Here is a 22,253-nt window from a genome sequence, read left to right on the forward strand (position 1 = left end):
ACTGGTCTGTAATTACTCGTGTCACCCTTCGATCCCCATTTGTGAATTGGCGATACATTTGCACATCTCCAGTCCGTGGGAATCTCCCCTGAGTCCAAGGATGCTCTCATAATTATGGCTAAGGGTTTGCTTAGTTGCTTTGCCACCTCATTTAATAAAACTGGATAGATCCCATCCACCTCAGGTGCTTTTCTTATGTTTAACTTCAACAATATTTCCTACACTTTGCTCTCGGTTATTACAAAATCATTAGGTATCCTACTACAATTTGATAATCTTCTGCCATTTTCAAACCTTAATAATTCCTCATGTGTGAATGTAGATGCAAAATACTCATTCAGTTTGTTTCCTATCTGAGCTGGATCATCAACAGACAAACCATCAATATCAAGTGGACCAATCAGATTCATCCCCTTCCTTTTAGAGTTTACATAAGTAAAGAAATCCTTGCTGTTTTTCTTAGCATCTTTTACCAAAGGTTTCTCGTAATCTGCCTTCACATGCCTAACCTCCTTTGTGACCTGATTACACACTAGCTTATATCTGCCATAGGCTTCTGAGTTGCTTGATAATTTATATGCATCCCATGCATTTTTCTTCCCTGTTACGAGTCTCATTAGTTCATTAGATAACCAATTAGGCCTAAACCTTGAACAATATTTCTTAATAGGTATGAAACTTTTAGTAGCATCGACGATTAATTCCTTGAATGCTTCCCACTTAGAATTTACTGTTGGTAACATAGTCAGTTGATCCCACTGTACAGAATTTAAAAACTTTGTGACCACTGTACTCACCTTTACGGAAGCAAAAACCCTTTCCTTTACACCTGATTGTAATTAAATCTTTAAGTAAATCCCACATCAATACACTGTGATCACTGCCACCTAGTGGTTCCTTTATCTGCAAATTCTTAATACACGAATGATCACTGCTGATAACCAGATCAAGAGTATTACCCTCTCTGGTTGCCTCTCGAACATGCTGCTGCAGAAAACTATCATACAATAAATCCACAAAACTCTTACTAGTGTGCGAGTGACCAACCCATAAGTTCCAGTCAATATCTGGGAAGTTAAACTCCCCCATTATAAGACATTCTGATTTACTGGCCCACTATTTCTCTGTACAATTGTTCATTATACTCATTCGAGTCATTAGGCCTATAAACACACTCCTACTCTTATTTTTGCTTTTGCAGTGCTTATGTCACACCAAACTGACTCAACAGTGCACTGTTCATCTATATCAACTGGGTGCACGTCTTTTGATTTTATGTTTTTCTTAATTAACAGCATGAAGAGAGTCCTCAGTAGACTGAGAACTCTCTTCTATTTGAATACCATATTACAACTTTTCATGGATATGTTTTGGCACAGCTTATATACAGTGATCCCTTGCTTTTCACAATCTCTCTCTCTCACATTATTCACGGAAGCCCCGCCTGCATGGGTCTGCTTGGGATCTGGCTTGCATGAGTCATGCGTCTAGTGTTTCCTGTGTGCACACACACACGCAGCTGTATATGTGTAGAAGAAAAAAATTATGAAAGAATTATAAAATACAAAAATATTTATTGTTGAGTTTGCTAACAAGTATCATAATCATTTGCAGATAAAAGCTTCTTTTATGTTTGCCATTAAACAAGAGTTTACTGATAGCTAGTAGAGATCAGCCTCCCAAGACAGGGGTGGTGACATGCCCCCAAAAGTTCACTTGTCAGGGGGGAACACGGCAAAGGATCAATTAAGGATAAAATTATAGATTAAAGATTTTAAGTGCGGATGAGCTGTTGCTCAGGTAGCGCATTATACAAGTAGTGTAGGTTAGTGATGATAATGATGATGTCATCATCGGTAAGGTTGTTGTTATTTGGTTTTTAGGAGCATTAGCAACTAAGGCCATATTGCTCCGGGAATATGCGGTGGTCATTCCCTGACCTTTTCGCATCCTCCGTATTTGGTGGTGATGGGCTCGAACCCTGGTCTAATCACGAAGCGTGTGCTATGCACTGCTGCTCCTTCCCACCTGACTACGGAGGAACCTATCGGTAAGGCACCGGCACACACTGGTCTAGTCGAATTTTTTTTTTGTCAGTTGTAAGATTGTTACTGTGATGTTCACGTGTTGTCCTCTACGAGCATTTCTTTTTTTTTACCCTTATCTACTAAAAATGGTACCTAAACATGACAATTTTTGTGAAACCAAGAGAAGAAAAAAGCTCTCACACTGGCAGAGAAAGTGGAACTTTTAGATAAGATTAAAGATCTGAAATCTTTTGCAGGTGTAGGGAAAATATACGATATTAACGAGTCTACAGTGTGGTACATTTATAAAAAGGAGAAGGAAATCTGCAGTTGTTTTGCGGCTAGTGTGCCAAAGAGTGCAAAGATAGTTTCTCGTGTACACGAAAAAGTGCTAAGTAAAATGGAAAGAGCGCTGAGTGTGTGGATGAAAAAATATAAAAAAGGAATTGCCAATCAATTCTACAATTTTAACAGAAAAAGTAAAATCTCTTTATAACCATTATCACGAGGAACAAGGTGGAGAAGGATCATCTTCTGAAAGTTCTACAAAAACCTTCACTGCCAGTAAAGGTTGGTTTGAAGGATTTAAAAGAAGATTTTCTTTACGAAATTTAAAGGTAATTGGCAATGCAGCTTCTGCTGATCAAGAAGCAGTAGCAGGTTTCCCTGAAGAATTTCACAAAATAGTAATTGAGGAGAAGGGGTACATACTGGAACAAGTCTTTTATGCAGATGAGTTTTTAACACAGATGAGCTTTACTGGAAGAGAATGCCTAACAGGTCCTACATCACACAAGAAGAAAAATGGATGCCAGGATTTAAAGCAAGTGAAGATAGGGTGACACTTTTATTGTGCGCAAATGCAGCAGGTGATATGATCAAACCCGTTATGTTTTACAATTCCCGAAACCTGAGAGCTTTAAAGGGAAAAAACAAAAATTAACTCCCTGTCTACTGGCAAAGTAACAAAAAAGCATGGGTAAAACAAGAATTGTGCCTGGATTGGTTTAAGCATTGCTTTGTACCTGAAGTAGAGAAGTATCTGGGCTGAAAAATCTTTTGTTCAAAGTTATGCTTATCCTGAACAATACGCCAGGACATCCAGAGGAATTGAAACATCTAAATAAAAATATAGAACCCTTTGGGTCTTTCTGCCACCTAACACAACTTCTCTCATTCAACCATTATATCAAGGTATAATTCGGATGTTCATAGCTCAATACACAAAACTGTCCTTTCATCAAATTTGCAATGCAATGGAAGAATATTGAAATGTTGGAGTAATGCAGAGCTGGAAAAAATTCAATATTGCAGATTGCATTGTCACAGTTAAAGAAGCACTGAAGGAACTAAAACAGGACTTGGTCAATACATGCTGGAAAAAGTTATGGCTGGAAGCTGTGAAAAAGTCCACAAAAATCCCTTCTGCTGACCTAGAAATACAAGAAATTGTTAGCATGGCACATTGCATTGAAGGGGAGGGATTGTCTGACATGGTACCTGGAGAGGTAGAAGAACTCTTACAAGAACCTAATTATGAGTTAACACAAGAGGATCTTGATGAGTTTATACAAAGTTCAACTGATGTAGAAGATAAAGAAGAAGAAACGAATGTGAACCAATGGACGCTAGTCTTTTGCAGATCTATTTAGCTATAGAAATTTAAAACAAAATCCATGAATTATATCCTTCAATGGAAAGGAGTATGAAAATTGCTCGAGAATTGGAACAGGCATTTGTGCCATACACCATGCTGTACAATGAAATGAAGCAAAAAAAGAAGCAGCTCCCTATAACACTGTTTTTTCATAAAAAAGATTAATTTTTCCTTTATGTTAACTAATAAAATGTGTGTGTTCATATACATAGGATAATTAAAAATTATTTTTCTTTAGTTTTGATTTAAATGCGTTAACAAATTTAATAATAAATCATTTTATTGATTTCTCTTATTTTTATTTTATTTGCATTTACAAGAAGGAAAGGTGCCTCCTTAGCCAGGTGGGCAGGAGCAGCAGTGCACAGCACACACTTCTTGATTAGACAGGGGTTCGAGCCCATGACCACCAAATACAGAGGATGCGGAAAGGTCAGGGAATGACCACCACATATCTCCGGAGCAATATGGCCTTAGTTGCTAATGCTGCTAAAAACCAAATAACAACAACAAGGAAAATATCCCTTAAAAAAAATGTGGAAGTGGGCCACTGAACTTCTGTTGAACACTGACAGCTGGGTGTACATTTATTACTTTTAAAATAAATGTTTTTGTGAGGGGGGAGTAACCAGGGAGGGGGCATCAATTATTCGTGGATTTTCACTATTTGCGGTAAGTCTTGGAATGCATCCCCCGCGAATATCAAGAGAACACCGTACACCTCTTTTTCATAGCTGTGGCCTTGTCAAACTGATACTTTCTCTATAACAAGGTTTATAAAGTTGCCTTTTTTTTTTTTAACTGCTGACATCCCATTGTAAGAGGCATCTCTAATCCAGTGTCTAGCAATCTCATAACCACCAGCACTTCAGCTGCTCTATTAATCCCTACTTAATTTTAGTACTGAAAAAGCCCATGCCATACTTCCGTCGTTTCTCCCCTTATTTCTGTTTAAAGCAACCTGACTAATTTTCTTGATATAAAACGCATCTTTTATTTTTCTTTTACAAAGTTACTTTCCCCATTACTGAAAATTTCCTAGCACTATATGACTGAGTACACCTGATTGTATGCTCTGCCAATTCAGATTCTTGGTGTTCCCTTTGGCCACGTGTTTGTGTTCATCTATGCACATTTTAAATCTTCTTCCCACCTCACATATATATATACCTTACCAAACTTACATTTATATTTTGTATATTACAGAAGTATAAATGTGATAAGATATATACAGGCTAATTATGTGATGAATAGCTCCTTAAATTACATAAATGATGCAATGAACATCTACTGATTTGCCTGTTATTAGATCTTTGAACTCCATCTTATTAATAGGCTTCAAGATCACCTAGAAACCAGGCAAAAACCAAAGAATGCAATAAAACTTCATCACTGAACGCTTCCAGCAGGTTGCATGTCTCTGTGACACTTTTGTCTAGTTTTTAAATAAAATTTAATTTTTACTTATTGCTCATCCATCTTCACACAACACAGACTAATACTGATCAAAACAAGTTGGTGCAGAGACATCAATAGAAAGCCATGCTATGACAGGAATAGACGTGTGAATTTGAATGGAAGTAGAGAAATAAGCCTCTTTTGTGTATATACATAAAAGAAATTATACAACAAACTGCTACTGATTAAAAAAAAAAAAAAGAAGTCCTGGAATGTTGGGGACATACCTGTGTACACATGTGCATGCACACGTGTGAATATTCTTATCATACTCCCTCAATTTGTCTAGAAAATATAAAGCCACGAGTCACATGTAAATTTCTAGTAATTCTGCTGCATGAATGCAAAATCAAGAAAAGATTTCAGGATAGAAATAGACAGCTCCTGCACTCAGTTGTTATTGTTGTTATTTGGTTTTTAGGAGCATTAGCAACTAAGGCCATATTGCTCCGGGATATGCGGTGGTCATTCCCTGACCTTTCCGCATGCTCCATATTTGGTGGTGACGGGCTCGAACCCCGGTCTAATCAAGAAGCGTGTGCTATGCACTGCTGCTCCTTTCCACCTGGCTACGGAGGTGCCCCTGCACTCAGTAACCTAATGACTCAGAGTATTAAAATAAATAGTAAGCAATCAGTTAAAAATACATGAATGAAGTCTAAAGTTTATATTTTTCTTTTCTAAGAACATAACTTCTCCATGTAGTGATGAGCTTGGAAACTTTAGATATGATGATAAAGAAATTGGTTGCATGTAGATAAAGAATGCTAAAAACTTAATAATTGGGTTGAAAATGCAAACTAATTGATAAGTAAAGGCAAAAAACGAGTACAGTTCATGATAGACAGAAACAAAAACTCATGGGTTCAATTCTACTCTAATTGCAGGAATGTTAAAGATAAGACAATATCAAGTAAAAAGCATATGAAAGAAGTGGTTTACAGTAATAAATGCAGCTTTTACACAGTGTGCTACGTAAAATCTTCAAATAATACTGTAAACCATACGAGGAAGAAAACATCCCCAAAAATGTCCATAGGCAGATGGGGAACTTATAAAAGTTTCTATGCTATAATAATAAGTGGTAGATTAAGAGTCCATCAATATCAAACTGTACTGTAAGTCTTCAGTTAATATCTGACAGATAAGCCTTCTTTCACCTAATGTTTGCTTACACTCAATGCTCTACCTTCTTACGTCTGTGGGACACTTTTTTTAAGGTACAAAGCACATAAACTGCAGCCATTATCAATTCACTGCAGGATGGAAGCCTCCTCAACGATTCATATTGAAGGAAATGGACCATAATCTGGCACACTGGTCCAGTGCAGGTTGGCAGATCGACCGTATTTAGCAGTCGGGCTTGAACCCTGGTCTACTCAAAGAGCGTGTGCTACTATGCTCCCACTGGCAACTGAAGTTTAACATTGACAAACCGAAAGTACTGCATACAGAAACAACAAAAAACATGGATATTTTAACCCACAATTATTCACATCAAAGAAAAGTCATACAAGAAAGAGTACTGGTATACACTGTCATCATTTATTTTTTTTAGAAGAAATAAGAGATAGAAATAGTTTAAAATTGCGCATTTTTACATTCATTATTTTAACAAGCAATATAATTACAAAAAATCTTTTTTAATAATGCAAAACAACACCAACAATGACAGCAATCTATAATTTTCAAATCTGTTACACAAGTTGGCAAGCAATATCCATATTACTCCACTCAATATACTTCCATAACAAAAAGCAAGCTGAAATAAATGTGATGGTTCTTCATTATTTTATTTTTTTTTTTAAATATATTTAAGTAAAATATTAAATTTAAAAAACAAAACTGGTCACACTGAAAAATGTCAAATAAGCAAGCACATTGATATACTGCACCAATGGTGAGAGGGCATCTAATACACCTTCAATTTTAACACAATGATGCAAATAAAAAGTAAAAAACTGTAATAGACAAATAATAAAATTCACATAACCATTCCTCTATTACATTTCTTTTTTTAGTTTGCATTTTGTTTTTTTTGGAAGTGATGTATACAAGTATACCTCACTTGATCATTAAAAGAATTCTGTAGCCTTGAAGGATTCAAAATCTCTACTATAAACAGTTTGTTTGAAGATAAAACAATATGTATATTAAGATTTTAATTTCTAATTATAACTTATAACTTTTAATAAATTTACTTAAATTTATTTTTGCAATATGAACCTTAACTATACAAACAAAAAAAAAAAAAAAAAAAAATCCTACCTGCCATGATATTATGTCCAAATGAACCAAACAACTCTTCTAACTGCAAAGCAAAGATTTTATGCAATTTTAACATCAGTTTCGTTGGTGGCAAAGAAATTTCTCCTTTAGAACCTTCACATTTATACATTACAGAATCCTTTTGTTCATTTACTTCAAATGTTTCAAGTGTGGATTTGGTTTTGGCTTCAGAAAGAGCTGGTTTTGTATATTCATTCAATACACCATCAGATTTTCCCTCAGGTTTGCTAGACCAATCTTTACTAATATCTGGAATTAGTTCACTATCTCCTGACTCTTTCGTTACAATGTCAGTCTGCTCAGTGCAAGTAATGGAAGATGGCAGTACAATTTGTAAATTTATGTCAGAATTACAGTCTACTAAATCACCATCTTCAATAATCTTAAGTGGTGTTAACTCTCTAGACTCGCGATCACTATTATCAGTACTATAATCAAACCCACTATGTGAGAGAAGATCAGCAACCCAATAATGATCTCCATGACACTTTTCATATATATCTATCAAATCATCTGGATGCAATGATGGAAAGCACACATGTAAGAAATTTATTTTTTCTTGCATTTTCATTTCTTCAGGTAGATCTTCAGTAGTGGTACTCTTATCAAGATTTAAATTGCCAGAAATCTGGTCCAGAATTCTATCACATGAAACAGCCTGTGATGAATCTGCAATGGTATTTGAATTACTTAACAGCACCATTAAGTTATCGGGTACACCAAAATCAGACTGTACTTTATACAAAGCAACAAAATCTCCAGCTTCAGTCTGACTTTCCCTCTCCTCTGCAGCCACAGTCATAACCTGAGTGGTATTATCATCTTTATTATAAAGTAAATTATCTGGAAAATCAGGGATTTCCCAGTCTTTTTTTGATAAATTTGTATTTGTTGGCTTTGTAATCTCAGTGAAGTTTGCTGCAATTTTTTGACTTACCTTTGTAAAATTTTGGTCATCATGATATAATTTATTTTTGGAGAAATCTAAATTATGCTCATCTAGTACAGAATGTTTAGTATTTTCATGTATAGGAGCAACGAGTGGAAATGATAATTTCCTGTGACCATTTTGTTTCAATACACCCACACGCTGGGGTTTGGGATTCGTGGCTCTTTCTAAATCTTCATTTATTTCTTCATCAGAACTTATCCAATTTAATTCTTTAGAATCTTCTGCAGTGTTCCAATCTATAATTTCATTTTCATTATCTACAGAGTCTACTAATTCTTTATTTTCATTACAGACATTATCTGTGGCTTTTACACTAGAAAAAGCAGACAGTCTTCTACTCAGAAATTTAGAAACATCACGTTGTGATTTTGGTTCATCAGAATGTTCTGTATTATCTTCTTCACTGACACATTCTGGAAAATTCCATCCAGCAAGTTCATTTGGCACTGTCTGTAAAAGATGTTCTAATTCTGGTTGTGAAACATCTGTAGTAATATTATTTGTGCCTGTTTCATACCCTGGAACAAAAATCACATTCTCCACTGCAGCATTCAGCAAACTATTTTCTTCGCTCAATATCTTCATCATAACTCCTGGCTTTTTAAAAACATATTCATCTGAAATAGCGTTCAGCGGAATTTTATAATCCTCTTTTTCCTTCCCATTTTCTGTACAATCTCTCTCCTTATCCACTTTGGCTTCCTCCTCCACTGTCTTGGGTTCATCCTTATCCTCCCCCTCTTCTTCTTCTTCCTCCTCCTCCTCCTCTTCTTCCTCCAAAATGTTATTTTTTAGAGATTCACCATTTGGCTTATTACCTAATATATTACCAGACCAAAAGAAGTCATCATCATGTTCTGTAACTGCTTCCCATCCAGATATATCTTGACTAGAACAACTAGTTGAGGTATGGCAGCTTTGACTAACTGAATCCTCACTATCTTGCCTTAACAAAGCCAGCAAATCAGTAAGACTGATCTTTTCTTCTTTTTCAAATTTTTCAGAATGTTCACTGTTTTTAAGTGTAATTAATTCATTTTCTAATTCAGATGTTGTATCTTTAATATCATCTGTATCAAATGCCTCCTGCTGCTCTTCACTTGTTTCAGACATAGAATCTTTTGCATTGATAGATGGGGAGTCTGAATTTGTTTCCATATGGCAAAGACTCCCGGGACTATTACTTTCCAATTCATCTGTAATCAAATTTCCAGCATTTGATGTATTAGGTGCTTCGCCATTTTCAAAATTTGAAACTGAATTCTCATTTTCAAAATTTGTAGCTAAATTCTCATTTTCAAAATTTGTAGCTAAATTCTCATTTTCAAAATTTGTAGCTAAATTCTCATTTTCAAACTTTGTGGCAAAAGATGTGTCCGATAAAACATTTAATGGTCTTTGTTTTCTACGTGTTTCATTTACTGATCTAATCAATTTATCAACTGTTAAAGTTTTATCATACTTTGTTAACATATACTCAATCTTTTCTTGTGGCACACCGTGGATGCAATGTTTTGCTAATTTACTAGGTTTAAATTTCCATTTTGTATCTGGTTCTAAAATTTCTACTTTATATCCATGTTTTAAAGCCATTTTCACATAAGGCTTCATTTCCCAAATTTCTAGATTTGTATTATCTATGATAACGGGTGTCTGATGTTTCTCAACTGCTCGTTTTGCTCTTTTTTTATTCCATTCATGGGCTTCAGGAAGTTTAGTCCAATCATAACGATACCTTCCTTTCCTCCAATAATAATCATCAGTACTTAACACTACACCAGAGTAATGCAACTGTTTTGCTAGAGTAGACTTTCCACTTCCAGGTAAGCCTCTCATAAGAATTAAAATCTTTTTGCCTTGTTTAATTTCACACGAAATACGTTCTTTAGGCGTAATCATCAAATTAGCCTCCTCAGAAAGAATGCTATCACATGAAGTCATGTGAACAGGCACAGTCACTTCTTTATTTGATTTAAACAATTTGTGTGAACCTGCAACATCAAATGAATGATTATTCATTTGGTGTTGCATATTCTTTTGCAATGAGATAAATGAGACAGGACTTCCTGATGTACCAGGACTGCTTATCATGGCTGTTGGTTTTCCTGATACTCGAGAGTGAAGTATAGGAGTTATGAACTGTGGCACGCTACCTGTCTGGAAAAACTGTGGGGAAATATTATTCACAAGATAAGGATTAGGTCTAACAAACCTTTGCATAAAAGGTGGATATCTGGCCACAGGCCTGACAGTTTCCTTATGGTTATTGCCGATTACCTTCATATTATCTTGAGTACCAATGCTATATTTATCACCCTGAAGTTTGTCTTCTAAATGATGATGCAATGACTTTAAATGTTGTGGTTGGAATTTACATTTGTGATTTTGTGCTTGACAAATTTCTGATGAATTTTCATGTATTTTCAGATTTGGTGTTGATACAGAATGACAAGACTTTTTTTTTAAACTGCCCTCAGAAAACTCATTATTATTACAATGCTGAGCTGCATTATGAAGCTGAAACTCATCATCATTCAAAGTTCTTTGCATTATGTCTATTCCATCAGTCTGATAAGAATTTACATCCAAACTATTACTTCTGCATGGAAGAGGTGGAGACATTTCACTATTCCATCCAACTGCACTGTGAAATTTCAATTTATTTTTATCATGTGGGTTTAATTCCAATGTGCTATCAATTTCTTGTTTCTTTTCAATCAGCAATGTCTCTTCTTCTGCAACTTCTATATGATCGAGTCCCATTGTTTGAAATCCTTTTTCATGAGGATGACTCAGAATCTTATTTACATTATTTTGATCTTCTGTATTTGAATCACTGGTTAGGGCAAATAAGGTCTCCAGAGCTTGATCCACTGGAAATAAAAATTTAAAACTTTAATTTAAGTTAACTTAAATCTAAACTGAGATTTTAAGAATAATAATAAATAAATTTATTTTTCTTCAGTCTAACCCTCCATCACTGAGACTTCACCTTTCAAGAAACAACATAATTTTATTTATTTTTTTTTTTTTGTTGTTGTTATTCCTATGAATCTGGGAGTGGATTCATATTCTCCCATGTACCTTTCCCAAATTTTTTTCCCCTAAATGATGATGATGCAGTATTTTTCTGTTTTCATTTTATTTACTGCAGATTATAATAGGTTTAACTATTTAGCTGGCAACTACAAAACACGTGGAATACATGGTCTAATTTTTTCAGAGTATAAAGAAATAATTAGCAAACATGCCCAGATGAATGGATGAATAAAGGGGGACTCCACATACAACGAGGACCCCCTACAATTAGGCCCACTTTTGTACCTGTTGTATGTCTAACATTTTTTCATTCCAGCTTTTCACTATGCAACTTTGGTGTGATTAAAAGTGATTTGGTGGGTATATAAAATTTATTAACAAATTATGGGTTATTTTGATAGCTTGATGTCTTATGAAAAATATGATATGTCAATGTCTTATTCAGTTTCTAAATAATATTTTATGTTAGTAGGTGGAAAAAGAATGAATATCTGGCAAATCAAGCATCATTCATCGAATTTTAGACCAAAGAAGAGAGAAATGTTATAGAAATCCAAGAAAGAAAGAATGACTAGAGTGTTTGGGGAAGTATAACTAATTATGCTACTATTGCAAGATAGTCGGCTAAGTTCAAAGCAGGATGGGAGCCAGTTGAGGATGATCTGGTTGGCAATCTGAAATAATCATTTCTGAAATAAATGCCATTGCTGAAGAAAACAGAATAAAAGTGTCTGAACTTCAAAAAAGAAAAAAAAAAAAAAAAAATTACTTAAAATTTCCCATGGAAGCATTTTAACAATAATATGTAAGCATTTGGGAATGTCCAAAGTTTGTGCAAAATGGGTTCCCAAGAAATCTTTTCATTCACGAGAAACAGAATCATCAAAAGAGAATTTTTAATTAATTCTTGCTAATTCGGATAGATTTTTATCCCATCTGGCAACTGGTGATGAAACTTGGCTAAATTTTTATGATCTTGAATCCAAATTAAAAAGCAGGCAGTGCAAGTACAAAGGATCTCCAACCCCAGCAAAGTTTCCAACCCAAACATCAGCTGGAAAACTGCTGGCCTCAATTTGTGGGGACATAGAAGGATTGTTACTAACTGATTAACTTGAACCTAAAAACCACAATAACAGGGAAACATTGTGGCAGCCTTTGCCAAAGTTAAAAGCTGCAATTCAAGAAAAGCTGGATTAATGTTTTTTGCTTCCCCATGACAATACAAACGTGCATAAAGTCCAGATTGCACAGGCTAAAATTCATGAATGTGGATCTCAACAATTAAACCTACCTCATGCAGCCCACATCTGGCCCCAACTGACTATTATTAGTTCAGAAACCTCATGTCTCATCTTCATGGAACTCATTTTGAAGATGAAGAGCTAAAAATATCTGTAGACACTTGTTGGATACCCAACCTGAAGAAATTTTTTTGAAGGATTAAACTCTTTGCAAAAAAATACAATAGGTGTATTCAACTTTAGGGTGAATACACTGGGGAAAAAAAAAAAAAAAAAAAAAAACAATATTGTACTTATGTCTTTTATACTCGATACTAATAACTTTTTGACTACTCTTCGTATAAGAGAAGAAAAAGAACAAATTGCAAAAACAGATAGGGCACAAGAAATTTCAACAAATGAGAAACAGAATATATTTTTTAATTATCTTATATATAATTAGCATCATCTAATATTCCTAATGTGCAGACATCACTCAAGAAGAAAGGAGGATCAATATCAAATTCTAAGCATATGTTCTGTTTGTCCCTAATTTTAGGCCCAATTTTAATTCCACAGAGAAACATTCATTTTCACACCTCAGCCTCAGCCTCATATAGTCCCAGTTCAACTTGGACTGGATGAGGTTGAGGTATCAACTCTCAGTCCCAGTTTTTTATGGCATGGTAAGCACTCTGAGGATGACATCAACAGCCCTCTGTCCTTGAATGGACAGAGTGAGAAAATTACAGTTACCTGAATACCAGTTAAATCAAAATTCGATTATCCAAAAAGTTTTTTGAAGTTTCTCAGTGTTATTTTTTTCAATAATCTCACTCAATCAAATTTATGCATAAGAAACAAAACTATTACATGAAAATAGTAAATTTATCATTCCACTTAACAATGCAATTGTTCAGTGGAATGATAAACCAGATTTCCAAATACAATAACTTCTTTTAAGAAACTGAGATAAATTGTGCTATGAAGAAATTCTCGGGCATTAGTTTTCCCTAGCACAGTTTGAGCATCATATATCTGAAAGAAAGGGCAAAGTAGAATTCTGACAAAAGTACCCACAAGGCAGACGCCGGAGATTCAAAAGGCAAAAAATTCAATACCATTTCACACCCGCTGTGGCTTTTAAAGGAAATGAATTAACAACCTTATTCACCAACATGCTAAAAGATGTCATCCAGGAGAACAACATTCTTGACCTAATTTTTACTAAGGGTTTAAACGGCAGAAATGCAGCACTGACATGTATACTGACACGATGTGTTTATTGATAAGACTGTGAAAATTACTCTGAAAGAGGCTATCTATTTTGGATCAAAAAATATTACATCTGAATAATATTAATATTTTTGAATTCACTAGAACATGGATAATATTATCAAGGAAAAACAGCGAAGGTAAAGAAAGCCTGCACAAGAAGCACGCAAAAGTTCGATGAAATTTACCGGTAAAAGTACTTTGCCGTAACAGCATTTGTATTGTTGCTCGCTTGGTAAACAGATGGTGGGTGTTATCGGTCAGGAGTAGAAATTGAAACCCTCCCGAAGTGGAGGGGTAACCTGACCTTTTTTCTTTAGAATCACTGGTGGATAAATTGTATATTAAGAAAAAAAAAGGCAAAGGAAGCCCACATGACAAGACTGGCAAACTTCGAAAAAATTTACCGGTGAAACTATGTTACGAACATTTTTTACAACCCCAGAACTTCCAATATGACTCTGTTCGTGATTCAATTAGTGATTCTAAAGGAAAAGGTCAGTTTACCCCCCACTCCACTTACGGAAGGTTTCAAGCACCTGTGGGATTCAACTTTTACTCCAAACCGATAACACCCACCATCTATTTACCAAGTGAGCAACGATACAAATGCCGTTACGGCAAAGTACTTTTACCAGTAAATTTCATCGAACTTTTGCATGTTTCTCGTGCAGGCTTTCTTTACCTTAGCTGGAAAAACTATTCTAACACTTCATACACCATAATGAATATTTTGATAAACATCATATTACAAACTTTTAACATGTCCTGGTTCACATGCATAATGCAAAACATTTTATTTAATGATATGATTAACACAAAATGAATAATATTGTTGGTTCAGTTATGTTTAAAATCAATCAAGGAATTTATCTCTAACTATTTTCTGAACTGTTTTTTAATCTAAGTTTATTCAGATGCATTCATATTTTATGAAAATTATTAAAGGAACAGTTTCCCAGCTTATACTATGTTTTATTACTACACCTACATTACCATATGAGTGTAACAGATATTTCAGTCACAGTATATATTTTTTTACTTTCATCACTTTTATATTTGGTTCTGTCAGAATGAACATAAGTATTTTTAATAGTAGTGGCATGTGATGCAAGAAAGCAAGTGTATGCAGCTTCAGCCAAAAAAAAAAAAAAAAAAAACATTTCACACAACCATTCCCTCTAAATGTTTGTCCAATTCCTCCTTAAATTTATTTAACCTATCAACTTCCACAATGACAGATGGAAGTTTGTTCCAGCAATTATCCACCCGCTGGCTAAAGGCAAATTTCCGCACATCTGTCTTTCCATAATTTGAATTTATGTCCCCTTAGGTTCGTAATCTGAACAAGTGGAAGAATCCCATCAGAATTCAGCGTGCTCAATCCATTTAAGGCCTTATACAGCTCAATCAGATCACCGTGCAGGTGCCAAGTCTCCAGCCATTGGAATTTGCAGAACTTAAGCCTCTCTTGGTAAAAGGATCCCTCCATTCCCCTCACCAAACTTGTTGCCCTTCTCTGTACATGCTCAAGCAAATCTACATCATTCCTAAAATGACACCTCCAGACCTGTACACAGTACTCAAGGTGTGGACTGACCATTACCTTATACAGAGAGACAATCACCTCCTTTTCCCTGCTAGCAAAATTCCTATATATCATTGACAAAACACCATGACCTGCCCTGGCAGCCTGTCTATGCTCAGAAAACTTCATATCTGACTGCACAATTACTCCCAGGTCTTTTTCATTTTCTACAACCTTAGGTGTAGTACCACACAGTTGGTACGTTTCACTGGGGTTACTTCTACCCATATGTAGTACTTTGCATTTGTCAAGGTTAAACTTCAGTTGCCACTTCTCAGCCGATCTGCCCAAATTTTCTAGATCCTGTTGCAGTGCCACACTGCCATTACTGTCATTAACAACCCTGCCAACATTTGTATCATCTGCAAACTTCGACACAAAGCCTGATATACCTTCATCAATATCATTGATAAATATACAAAACAACAGTGGACCCAACACCGAACCCTGGGGGACTCCACTAATAACATTAGTCCAAGAAGAGCAGCACCCATTGATTACCACCCTCTGTCTTCTCTCACTCAACCATCCTTTTATCCATTGTAGCAATTTACCCTTAATACCATTCTGCTCCAATTTGTACAGTAGTCTTCCATGCGCAACAGTGTCAAAAGCTTTCCTGAAATCCAAGTATATGATATCAAAATTATTTTTTGCACCCAGTTCCTTTGTAACCACATCATAATAACCAATCAAACTTGTCAGACAAGACTTTCCCTTAACAAACCCATGCTGTGTCTGAATTATTGCTGAAGTCTTGTCTAGATGATCCTGCAATGCATCTTTAACCAGTGACTCCATTATTTTATGCAGAAAAGAAGTTAAACTAATCGGTCTGTAATTACTCGTGTCACCCTTTGATCCCCCCTTTGTGAATTGGGAATACATTTGCAAATCTCCAGTCTGTGGGGACCTCCCCTGAGTTCAAGGATGCTCTCATAAAGAAGCATTTATGTGTTCACTGGCATCAAAAATTATCGTTGTTAATGCTTGCGAAATAGTTTAGTTATGTACAGGCGAGAAGAATCAGTGATTGCATTTTGTGTAAATTTTTGTTTCTTGGTTTTTTAAAAATTACTTTTTCTTCATTTGTTTTCAGCCGTCATATTTGCCGTCCGCGTGTCATTTCAAATCCACTGGGCAAGGAGAGGAGGGGGAACGCATTGAGTGGGCGGAGTCACAACCCGTCAATCATTGCTTTCCCCCTCCTCTCCTCGCCGCCATTTTGAAAGGGGTACCCGTTTCTGAATCTCTACCCAGAAGTTAAACTAACTGGTCTGTAATTACTCGTGTCACCCTTCGATTTCCCTTTGTGAACTGGGGATACATTTGCACATCTCCAGTCCGTGGGGACCTCCCCTGAGTCCAAGGATGCTCTCATAATTATGGCTAAGGGTTTGCTTACTTCCTTTGCCACCTCCTTTAATATAACTGGATAGATCCCATCCACCCCAGGTGCCTTTCTTATGTTTAAATTCAACAAAATAGATGTGCAGAAGTTTGCCTTTGCCACTGCTAATGCTAAAAACTGCATGAAACTGTCCAAGCAACAACTATCTGGGCACCCACCAGACAATCTGCCTGATGATTTTGTTCACAATATTGGACTGAGCAGCTATGTCAATTAGCTCCTAATCTGGTAGAAACTATAAACTGTGCTCATTATTTTCATATAAGATACTATCAAAGAAAATTTGGGTTCACCAATGTTGGCAGTAGCTTCCTGTGATAATGCTGGTACACTGCTTTGTTTATTCTTGCCTTCACATGATAAATGCAATCTCCCAATTCTCTCTCCCCTTCACTGTGCATCCTATCTCCTCTTTCTTACCTTACATTATAAACTGCTCTTCAGGGCCTGATTTAAACTTGCTGTGGCCCTAAGCTATAACATGTATGAGGCCCTTCTCTCTTACAGTTCACCTATGACAATATTTAAAAAAGGATTTTATAAGATAGAACAAGGCCCCTTGTAACGTAAGGCCCTAAGCTGTAGCTTGTTTAGCTTATATGTAAATTCAGCCCGGCTGCCCTCCCCATTCTTTCTTCAGTTTGCTACATTACATCTCAATCCCTTCCATGCTGTCACAACCTTTCCTATACAGATGGTATCCATGGTATTCACCAGACAGATGGTATTGAGTTTACTCTGAACATTAAAGGAATTATGTTAGCTTAGTTATTTAAAGTTTTCTTTTAATAAAGAAAGCATTTCACTTATGCAAGTTATCCTTACGCAAAATGCATATATTCAGTGTTTTATTGCTTTTGTTTGATTTTTATTATTACTAAGTTATAAATATATTTTATTTTATTCTAATACTGTACTGTGTTTATTTTGTCATTTAATAAATAAATTTAAACGTTTTAATTATATTATTCCTGAAATATAGTCTGTCATAACAAGATACTTTTATTACATATACATGCGGCAACTGAAATACGAAATAGTATGACATAAAAGACAGACTACATACCACTGAATTCACATTCGGAAAATATCATTGACACTACATCTGGTTCAAGCTTTTCCTTAAACATATCCTGTATATGTCTCAGAGACTGAACAGGATCTATATCATCGCCCGTGGCAAACCAGTTTTTAATTACAGCTCCATTTTCTATGTTACGATCTTCTCTAGTATGTTTATATTTCTTTGACATCTCGCCGCGAAATTCTCCAGCATATAAGTTTCGATTGGCACCATCTGTCACCTTCCTATTGTTTTTCTTCGGCATTCTTCTTTATTAGTTAAGTGCCATCTAAAGAGTACGACGAAACAGGATGTTCAAGTAAAGAGTTGAAAAACGCTATGCAAATATATTTCATGATTTTATCTTGCTTTTGCAAAATTTATCTTCCTTTTGCTAACACAACATTAGCCTTCAAATTTAAACAGATAAAACATGCCACACAGCAACTTACGCAACAGATCAACATAAATAGCGCCACTACTACATCATCCTCGTGTAAACAGTGGAATTCGTGTTAAATATTGTTGCATGGAGCCAAGGTTATATAATCTCAAACATGAAAAAAAATTAATTAATAATTCTTCTGTAAGTGAGAATCCGACTTAGGACATTTTTCTTTTTTTTTTTTTTTTTGGAGAACACCTCTCATTTCATAAAATCTGAATGAAATTTTATGAGATTTTGTAATTCCACCGAAAACTCGAATTTTGAGTTAATCGGAATTAACTCAAAAGGAGTGAAAAAATGGTCTTTTCGCTACCCCTCTCAAGAAAGTAGTTAATAAATAAATTTTCTGTTTATACTCCGGCACGACAACCAAGTCAGTACAGTTTACAATAAATCGTCAATACAAATATTTATCGTATTTAATAGTCAGGGGCTTGAACCCCGGTCCACTCAAAGAACGCGTGCTATACTCTCGCTCCTGAACTCTGGGTTGCGTCAGGCATTAATGTTGCTGTCCTAGACTAAATAGGAATTACCTGGATTCGATTCTCGTCTCTGGCCTAAAGTACAAGATGGTTCTATTTTACAAACACGAGGAGCCTTTATGGACAATTTTCACTCAGTGGCTGAATTTTTCCTTCTCGGAGAGGACTTCCATGGCATTCACTGGTCAAAGCAATTAGAGGATCACAATACAAACGATATTTGCGTAAATATGATGACATAAGTACCTCGTGATTTCGTTGAAGATGAGTTCCGATCAGTGTATGTCGAAAACATTGAAAGCAATTCCAGAACAAACCATAACTGCTGCTTTACTATAGCATTGCACACCGGAAGTAAATTACTGTAAACTTGTAGCAACAGTTTTAGTGACCGCTCTGAACACGGACAACGACTTTAGTATGGTGTATGGTCCCCACTAACTGCCAGACATGATGAGCACCTGCGATACATCAATGAAATCAGGATACCAATGAGGCGCTTCAAGAATCATCAGCAACCTTTGTATAAGTGCTGTTTCTATCTAATTAAGTATCACTAGACAGTCTGGACAAGCTGCAATACGCCTTCCCAGGGCATCTCAGACGTGGCCAAAGATATTCAAGTCGGGGAAAGAAAGTTTATCCATATGGATGATATCCTTATCATTCAACATGTTCTCGCCCAGTTGTGCTCTATGCAATACATCGTTACGGTCCATCAGAATGAACTCTTCATATACAGCACAAGCATAAGGAAGCAGAGTCAGCGAAAAACCCGCGAAGCCCGGTGCAGCTATTTTTCAAAGGTCCCTGCTTCTTTAACCTTACATCCATATATATAGTCACTTTGTTTACATGATGTGTGTCGTGCTCACAGGAATAGTACAGCACTTTAGCTAACAAAAGACGAAATTATTTATGTGATTATGTTAGAAATAGACATGCCCTCGTATAAATCAATAGCCCAGAGTTTGGAAAGCATTAGTTGGAGAAAAATGAACAGTTTACGAATGAATAATATAAATTTAGTGTCGGGGTTATTCGGGAGGGCGATTTCCTGTCCGTGCTAGTAACGACCCTGGAAATAGTACATATACCCAATAAGAGCATATATAGGGAAAAATCTCATAAATAATATGCACTCTTCTGCCACTTTATTAGGTATATCCCTGCTGTGCACACAAATGGTTTGTGTCACAACGTTGCAAGTCACATGACCACAGTTAGGGATAAAAATGCAACAGAATAACGTTTCTAGTATCAGTTAAGCGTACAAACCGTAGCAAGAATGGGGAAAAGGAGTGATCTGACGGACTTCGAACGTGACATGGTAGTAGGTGCAAGACATGCTGGACAAAGCATCTCTGAAACAGCAGTTCTCCTGAACTGTTCACGCACCACAGAGTCAGGAGTGTATCGAGAATGATGCAACGAACAGAAAACATCCTCTCAACGACACTCCTTTGGAAGAAAATCTATATATATATAATCTTTATTGTATACAAACGTGGTATATACAATAGACCCTTCACAGCAGCAATGCCAGGGGTTTTACATTGGATGGTGGACAATAATAGCCTTGGGGAGACGGGGCCCACATCGAAGTTTGGGCTCATCCCCCAGAGCCAACAATAAAATAGAATCAGTGTCAGATTATTTACAGGACATTTTATGCTTTTGACAGTATTTACACTGAAATAATAAAGATATTCAGATTTACATTTATATTAATATTTATATTCGTAAAGATATTATTGACTTTATTTACAACATATTCATAAAGACATCGTGCTTTGAACATTATTTACAATATATTGGGCATTATTATGCTGCCCTTATCAATGTGCACTTTGCCTGGCCAAGGTCAGGCTCTTAAGGATCTCTCTTCGGTACCTCCGATCCTTCACAAACCTACAGAGGTCGCCGTCAATTGAAAGGATTGTGGGGAGCATCTCCCTGGGGAGAAAGCGGTCACTGAGTGATAGTCTGTTGTAGTGAGCTGTGAGCGTGGGAGCTGACCTCAGTCCGGGTAGAGGGATCCTCCAGCCACACAGTTCCCAGATGCTTGGCTCCGAGACCATTCCGGTTGTCATCTTGACAGTGAGAACGAGGCGTTTTTCAAATACAAGATCTGGAAGTCGGGCAAAGTGAAGTGACGTCGCCATCGCAGTTGTCCTTTGCTGGGGTGGACGACGATGTTTTTGCGTGATCCAACGAAGGAGCCAGTATTCGGCGGAGTACACGCGCTTGATGTTGGTAGGGGCCGCGGACCCCCAAATTTCCGAGGCATACAGTACGACGGAGTATACTGAGGTGTATATGTACCGACGAGTCACATCCAGATCCCTAACGTGGAGCAGTTGTTGTTTTGTGGTCCAGCGCATTTGACAGAATTTTGCTATGAGCTTGTCAATGTGGGGGTTGAAGCTCAGTTTATAGTCGAAGACGACTCCCAAGTCTGTATGCATCTTGACCACTGGGAAGGGAATGCCGTCTAGAGAAGCTTGGATTTCAGTGGGTTGGCGCTTCAGAGAAAAGACAATTTGGGCTGATTTGGCAGGGTTAATGAGGAGGCCAAATTGATGGAGATAGGATCCTAAGTCGTGTAACTTTTCACAGATCTTTTTATTGATGTTTGAGAGATGTTCGCCAGGGTTGATCTGAGTATATATTTTAATATCATCGGCATAGCAGAGTATGTCTTCTCTCTGTTGCACAAACGGAATAATAACAACGGTGAATAATGCTCCGGAGAGAACTCCGCCTTGGGGAACTCCCGCAGTGATCTTTCTCCGGATTGTGTGTTGATCCGCTTTAAGATGAATGGTTCTGTCAGAGAGCAGGGCTGTGATAAACCACAACATGTCACCTTTTATGTAGAAGTAGTTTTCTAGGAGGTGAACAAGTGAGGGAATACTGATGTAATCGAAAGCAGCTTCCAGGGCGATGTAGGTGACAGAAATCTCTGCTTTAGCTTCTAGTGCACTGAGAATGGTGTTAGTTATCGATGTTAAATTGGTGACTGTGGATCTCCCTGGAATGCCATAGTGAATCTGTGGGGGTTTCTGAGGCATGATTTGATTGATGATGGTGGAAAGTAATGTCTTCTCCATGAGCTTCAGGAGGCTGGAAGAATGAGAAATTGGTCTGAACTGTTTAATTAGGGTTGCAGATTGGCATTTAGGGTGTGGCCTCACAGTATATCTGTTCCAAAGAGGGGGAAAGTATTGCTGCGTTAAGACACGGTTAAAAATTGATAGTAGAGGACCGATTATAAACGAGCTAAGACATTTAATCATGAATTGTGGCACAAGATCGGGGCCTGCAGTTGCAGTGGG

The 22,253-nt window shown here is 36.6% G+C and overlaps 1 protein-coding gene across 1 annotated transcript in view; it reads right to left on the bottom strand.

Moving 5' to 3' along the window:
* Positions 1-18,422, bottom strand: part of LOC150080719 (NEDD4-binding protein 2-like) — an 88,865-nt gene extending 70,443 nt beyond the window's left edge. The window contains exons 1-2 of the mRNA XM_090382029.1: positions 17,986-18,422; positions 7,411-11,256 (exon numbers count right to left, since the gene is read on the bottom strand). Coding sequence (XP_090238155.1) covers positions 7,411-11,256; positions 17,986-18,247 — 4,108 coding nt within the window. The 5' untranslated portion in view covers positions 18,248-18,422. The remainder of the gene's footprint in view (positions 1-7,410; positions 11,257-17,985) is intronic.
* Positions 18,423-22,253: the final 3,831 nt, after the last annotated feature.

This window comes from Mastigoproctus giganteus, chromosome 9 (genome assembly GCF_048544385.1).
Source record: "Mastigoproctus giganteus isolate SK-2022 chromosome 9, ASM4854438v1, whole genome shotgun sequence".
Lineage (NCBI taxonomy): Eukaryota > Metazoa > Arthropoda > Arachnida > Uropygi > Thelyphonidae > Mastigoproctus > Mastigoproctus giganteus.